This window comes from Saccostrea cucullata, unplaced genomic scaffold, assembly GCF_032062105.1.
Source record: "Saccostrea cucullata isolate Sc308-1 unplaced genomic scaffold, CSIRO_AGI_Scuc_v1 ctg21050, whole genome shotgun sequence".
Lineage (NCBI taxonomy): Eukaryota > Metazoa > Mollusca > Bivalvia > Ostreida > Ostreidae > Saccostrea > Saccostrea cuccullata.
In genome coordinates, this window is record NW_026936097.1 from 1 (window position 1) to 6,945 (window position 6,945).

General features: G+C 34.7%; 1 protein-coding gene across 1 annotated transcript; it reads left to right on the plus strand.

Moving 5' to 3' along the window:
* Positions 1-5: 5 nt before the first annotated feature.
* Positions 6-5,996, plus strand: LOC134244744 (RNA exonuclease 1 homolog; the record flags this gene model as incomplete). Its single annotated transcript, XM_062726992.1, has 14 exons — positions 6-527; positions 763-840; positions 945-1,055; positions 1,285-1,449; positions 1,593-1,727; positions 1,904-2,150; positions 2,630-2,779; positions 2,937-3,050; positions 3,176-3,249; positions 3,441-3,554; positions 3,653-3,768; positions 4,153-4,291; positions 4,391-4,511; positions 4,725-5,996. Coding segments are annotated over 14 exons (2,184 nt in total), but the record flags the coding sequence as incomplete, so codon positions are not given.
* Positions 5,997-6,945: the final 949 nt, after the last annotated feature.

The following is a 6,945-nucleotide window of genomic DNA, read 5'->3' on the forward strand; positions in this document are numbered from 1 at the left end:
AAAAGCACACCTCCTCCTCCTCCTCCTCCTCAAAACAAAAACATGAACACAGTAAACATTCAGCTCATGATAAAAGTTCAAATAAGCAAGACCATCATAAACATTCTGCAGATAAAAAGAAAGAACAATCTGGGAAGTCACATAAAAAATGTGAATCTAGTGGGCACAGTAAAAATGAATCCAGTGGGCAAAGTAAACATGAATCTAGTGGGCACAGTAAACATGAATCTAGTGGGCACAGTAAACATGAATCAAGATCAAAAAGTTCAAAGGAGACTTCTAAGGACTCTGTGAAAGGAGAGAGTAAGAAGAGGGATAGGTCGGTTTCACTTGACAGTAATGGATCTAAGAGGAAGATTGTGGATATAAACTTAGACTTGTTTGGTATGGACAGCGATGAAGAGGACAGCATTCCTCCTCTGATCAGTGATGAGGAGGAAGAGGATCCATACGAGGAGTGTCTGAGGATTTATAATGAAAGTAACGTCTCCAAACCATCACCCAAGAAAAAAAGCCGGACTGAAAGGGTAAATAGGCATTGCTGGGAGTTATTTGATCATGTTAAAGTAAAGACTTGTAGACATTTAGAGAAATAGAGCTGAACTTTAAAAAAAGACTGATAAAAAAGACTTATGTTAAATGAAGAAGACTATTATGTGATGTTAACTGTATCTGTCAGTTGTCACAAATGTTAAAATTTGAAGTACAGTGTACACCAATCCACTATGTGTAGGTATGGTTATTTTTTGGATCAATTTTCAGAGTATCAGTGAAGCAGAGCAGTCTGAGAGTGTATCCATCCCAGGAAAGAAGAGGACTGCCCACAAAGGAAGCAGAGAGGTATGTGACATCTGTATCACACTCATCGCTGAATTCATTTTGTTCATCTTTGAAAATGTGGAATATGGTATATCTAGTGTAACTTATTGATTATTGATTTACAGGTGACAAGAAAGATTCCTGAGAAACCTCATACAAAGTTGTCCCCAGCTCAGATCATGCACAACAGATTTGTTATGATGCAGAAACAGGCCCAGGAAGAGGCTGGGAGATCTGTAAGTTCAATATTTAATATCTTAATTTACAGAGTTATAGATTGTCCAATAAGGTAGATGTTTGAAATGTTAGTGAATTGATCCTATACCTTATTCTGCAGGTTTCTTCAATTTCAATACACAAAAGCAGAAACTTCGAATGCTTACCCATAGAATTTGGTTGTAAAATTATAGACAATATGATCGAAATCCTTTTGATATGTCAATTTTTGATTGCATTCTACCACAGCAGGAAGCTTCAACATCATCATCTGGAAAACTTAGGGTTGCTCATCAAAGTATCGTAAACCAGAAAGTAAAGAATGGAAGAGAGGGGACCAAAGTAGTGGACGGAAAAACCGTCATCGCCACGGCATCCAAAACTCAAAAACGCACAGCTCATGTACCTAATGTGGTAAGTTAGCATAATATCAAATAAAAACAGAAGAATCATGGATTTGAGGGTGATAAATACACATTTCTCTATCATTTTCTCTCTCTTTCTGTAAAGAGAGAGAAAGTGATTACTGATCTAAGATTAAAACCTTGTACTTGCAGAAGAATATAAAGCGACCCACAATTCCAGCAGAATATGGGAGCAAGGTCCCGATCAGCGTGAGACAGCGATATCTCAACTCTATCATTGATGAATGCTTGCCTCTCTATGATAATGAAGAGGATGCTTTTAAAAGGGTATTTATTATTTATTTTAGAATTAGAATATACAGTATGCTTTTTCACTTGTAGTGCTTGTGTGTGTGAAGATTGAACGCAAAGGTCTTTGTTTTTGTATTTGTATATGCTAAGTTTCCGATTAGTACAAACACTAAGAATACTGTACAATATACCTTTTTTTATGTCACTGACAGGGTTTAGAGGAAGAACTTACAGTGTATAAAAGAGCCAGTAACAAAACTGTCTACCTTAACGTTGCGTGTAACACAATCAAAAGGCTCCGAACAGAGGCTGCAGAACTAACAGCCTCTCCAACAAAACCCACGTCCCCTCTGAAGATGTCTCATGAAGCGGTGTTAGGAGGTAAAAATGCAACCAGGACGACCTACACCCTCAACAGGTCCGGGGGCTCAACAAAGGGACCCATAGAAAACTTCAAAGGTACGCTTTACGTTACTTATTGGAAAAGAAATGTTACTCCATAAAGTCACCATTTTTGCATTACTGATTACATAGCTTATTGGTTTTGTCTGTTTTAATTGTGCTTGTCTTTAGCTTCTTGGATATAATCCTAGAAATTATTATTCTTAGTCTGATATGATTTCAGTAGTACAAAAATAGATCACATTACTATAAGCATAATTAACTTTATTGAGCTGAGTTTTCTTGGATTTAAAATGCTGTTTTTACAAAATTGCATATGTTTTTATATTTTAAATGAAACAATATTTACTAAAGAAAGAAGATACATGTACCACTGAAGATCATGTATTTGGAGAAAATGTTTTCATTTTTTGTGAGAAATGAAAAATGTTACAGTTATGAATTGAGCTTGCCCTATGCTACAGTCTCATAAGAGACTTCTTTTTACTTACTGTATGATTATCCAGATTCATGACTCTACGAGTTTAATTTTTCAGGGAGTGAACTTTATAACAGACTTGCCAGGTACATCATGACAGAGGAACAGCTTCAGGAGAATGGATTCCCTCGACCAGATAGTGAGAACAGCTCAGTAGCCAAAATATACACAGTCAGTCAGCAGGAACAGAACAGTGCCAAACTTAAAAGTAAGTAAACAAAATCTGGTACAGTCTAAGAATAACATAGAAAAAAGAAAACTTGTCTCTGTTTCCTAAACATATGTGTATATGTTACAATCACATTTTTTATGATCAAAATTTTGACACCAATGATTTCCATGAAATTTTACTTTTTTTTTTCCAGCATATGAGAAAATTTGTGTGCGATGTGGAAAGCGATTCATGGTGTTTCCTAATGGGACTTATGCACATCAGGAGGAGTGTAGTTACCACTGGGGGAAAGCTTGGAAAAAGAAAAGTGAGTGGTGTTATATAAAGGCAGTGTTGATATGACCATCTGTAAAATAGAATGACTACATTATTTTGTGTAACTAAATGTCAGGGTATAAAACAAAATTTAATTGGTGTAATTTATCTTTTCAGTTGCTGGGTACATTGAAACTAGATATACTTGCTGTCAAGGAGATTTAGGGACAGAGGGTTGTCAAATTGCTAAGGTACTGTAAAGTATTTTTTTCAAAAGTATATAACTTTTATTTACCTGAAGACTCTAGGACTTTTCATGCAATTCTTTATCAGTCCCTCATTTTGAAGAACAAAAAATTGATAAAATATAAATTTGAATTATTACGACCACTTTATTTCCTACATTTACCTGTGTAAATGATACTGGAAGTATTTGTTGCAGTGCCATGTCCATGAGACCAATAAGTGGGAGAACCGTACGGGATATATGAGGACCCTCCCATGTTCCCCCACACCTGATGGAGATTACGGAGTGTATGCCATGGACTGTGAAATGGTGAGTCCCTGATGTCAATGAAGAGTTCAGTTATTTATGATTCATGAATATGATGTAAATATTTTATTGTAAAATTGTACAAATATTCTTGGTTGTAGGTGTACACTCAGGGTGGTGTGGAGCTCGCTCGAGTTACTGTGACAGACTGTGAGAACAACTCGGTGTACGAGACCTTGGTGAGACCAGACAGAAAAATTATAGATTACAACACAAGGTACTAATCAATAATCACTTATAGGTGTATTAACTTGCAGGAAAGTTTAAGCTGATGTTTGCCATCTGGTTAGAGCAAAGGCTATATTCAATACAAGGGGAAAAATAAATTTTCATTCATTTAGTAAAAAGTTAACTTGATAGGAAAAGGAATTATAATTTACTTTGATTTCATGCAGAAGAGGTTTTTTTTGCATGTTTTAAAATGATTTTGTAGATGGATTAACAAATCATTACATTAAATATATGATATACTGCCCATATCCCTTGAGCTCTGTTTAGTTATCATTTGTTTTATCCAAGTTTTACTGTACTTGAGTTACCTTTGGATTGTATAAAGGTTGACCCTAAATCATGTTTTGATAGAGTTATCTTTGATTGACAGGTTTAGTGGGATCACCAAGGAAGACATGGTGGGTGTCACGACAACCATCAGAGATGTCCAGGCCGTGCTGCTCAGTCTGTTCACAGAGAAAACCATTCTGATTGGTCACAGCCTGGAGAGTGACCTGGCAGCTGTCAAGGTCAGTGTTACTTGTCATCAAGTCAAGGTCATTATTTCTCATACTTTATCTCTTCTTTGTAGTGTTGAGATACTATGTAGGTGTTTCATTTATTTTTAGATTATACATGACACAGTGGTAGATACATCAGTAGTATTCCCCCATCGTCTTGGACCCCCCTATAAAAGGGCCCTTAAAACACTGATGGCAGAATATATGAAGAAAATTATCCAAGATGATGGTAAGTCTGTTATGATTGTAACAAGAACCAGTAATATTTAAAGTAAATTTATTTGAATGTAAAAAGTCAAATACACTGGATGTCAAATTTATTGTTTTAGATATGTTTTGTTTGAAATTTAAATTCAGTGTACTTTATTTCAATTTATCTACACATACATTCAAAAATGTTTTAATTTACAAATGTTGATTTCGTAGTTTTTCTGTGTTACAGTTGGAGGCCATGACAGTCAGGAGGATGCCATTTCCTGTATGGAGTTGATGCAGTGGCGAGTTAAAGAAGATGCTCGAAAAGAACCAAGATGTAGCTGATTCCTGTAAAATAGAATCACAGCTATTGTAAACAGTTAAAATCAGCCACAGTGTCTGTAAATAGTTGAAAAACAGCCACAGTTTCTGTAAACAGTTGAAAATCAGCTACAGTTTCTGTGTACACTTAAGAAACTGTCACACAGTTTCTGTAAACAGCTAAACAAAAATGCAACAGTTTCCTTATACAGTTGAAAAATTGCCAAGGTTTCTGTGTACTTTTGAAATATCTGACACAGATACTGTATAAAGTTAAAAACTGACACAGTTTCTGAAACAGTAGAAAAAAATGGACACAATTTCTGTATTCAATAGAAAAATTTGCACAATTTCTGTAAACAGTTGAAAATCTGCTACAGTTTTTGTAAACAGTTAATGTAAGCAGGGAAAGGCCCCAAAAGAAACTGGGTTGCATTGGAACTGAAATTGACAGAAAAGTGAAAAAGGGTTGCTTTACCATTATAAATCCTCAGGTTCTTTCAGAGAGAACAATGCTTAGAATGATAGGAAGATATCTGTGTGAAATGTAGTGATATTGAACTGTAGTACTTAACAGTATTGGTTTACTTAAATTTATTTATTTTCATTCTCTGGGAAAATGGTATTGTTGAATGGAGAACCTCTTCCTTTTGTAATCCTTAGATTTGACAAAAAACAAATTGTTATTTAACAAAAATACAAAATACTGTATGTGTACTTTGTGCAATCCATATCTTAGATACAGCACATTCTCTGACTCGAATGGTCCAAAGGTATTTCTAAATTCATTTTGCTTGTAATTTATAACAACAATTTATACTACCTCTCTTTTTACTGTTTACCTGCGTATGATTTATTTCTTTCTCAGCTTTTTGGATCTTAAGTTCCCAGTTAGTTGATACATTGTAAGAATATAAATGTACAGAAAACTTCCTCCTGTTTAAAACTTGTATATTCTTGCTAAAATAAAAAAATACAATTTTTATCAGCATTGACGTCTCAGTTGCATTAGGAAGCAACTGTTTGAGTGACATATGGAATGTGTCTGTGTTATTGTTTGTATAATTTTGTATCTTGTGCAGTAAATTATTGAAATTAATCATGTGCTAAAATATTATCATGTAAATCTTAAAGAAATTGTTGTGTTAAAAATTAATGGGCATCATGCTAATAAAGTTGTTAGTTTTTGGGCCACATGTTTGTTCTTCTTTGTTTTTTAGTCAGCCTGATAATCCACTCTTCAGTGGAGTTCTCTATTTCAGCTGTACTGGCTGAAGACCCATAGACCTGCCAAGTATAGTGTGTGGTCTGTGTACCACTGAAATGTCTGTAAAAGTAAAATATCACAAAATTTATCTTTTTCCCATATGATGTCAGGCAATTATTCAATTACTGTAGTTTCGTTATTTTTGCATCCCCCCCCCAATGGTAAGCTAACTTTGGCAAGATATATAAAAGTAATTTATGAAATTCGGGTTATACTAGTAAACAACTATTAAATTAATGTCAAAAAATTAAATCTTAGAAAACCCAAAATACTGTTAAAATTTTGTCTGTTATCAGCAAAACCTGGTAATCAGGTATACAAAAAAATAGACCCCAGAAAATTCAGAACAGGTCTAGTTAGTAACTGATCTATGATCTCGAGGAAAACGCCCACTTTTCCTAGAAGAGTTATCGTGCTTGGATCAGAAAATATAGTCCCCTATGTCCATACAGGTACACGACAGACTGCAATAGCAAAGAGCGGAAATAACATGCAGTGGGAACCCAGGTTTTTGTATTTCCATCTCTCTTTAACATCCATTCTGTTTAATCCGACATCAATGTATGCCTGTTTGGTCTCTGTGTATAACAAAGGAAAAGAAGCAATTGGATTTGAAACTTGGCAACAGACAGCATAAAATAGAATTATGTATCTTAGAGTAGTCTTGTGTGCCTAATTATATTGAAATCATACTTAAATTGTAGGAGGAGTAGCGTTTTTTAAAGGAATTTCATAGACAATTCTATTTTTAGTAAACATGGCAACACCGTTCACCAAAATCAATAACTGCTGCACTGAATTATGTATCATAGTGTAGTCTACTTGTGTGACAAGTTATATTGAAATCACCAAAACTGTAGGAGGAGTAGCATTCTAAAGG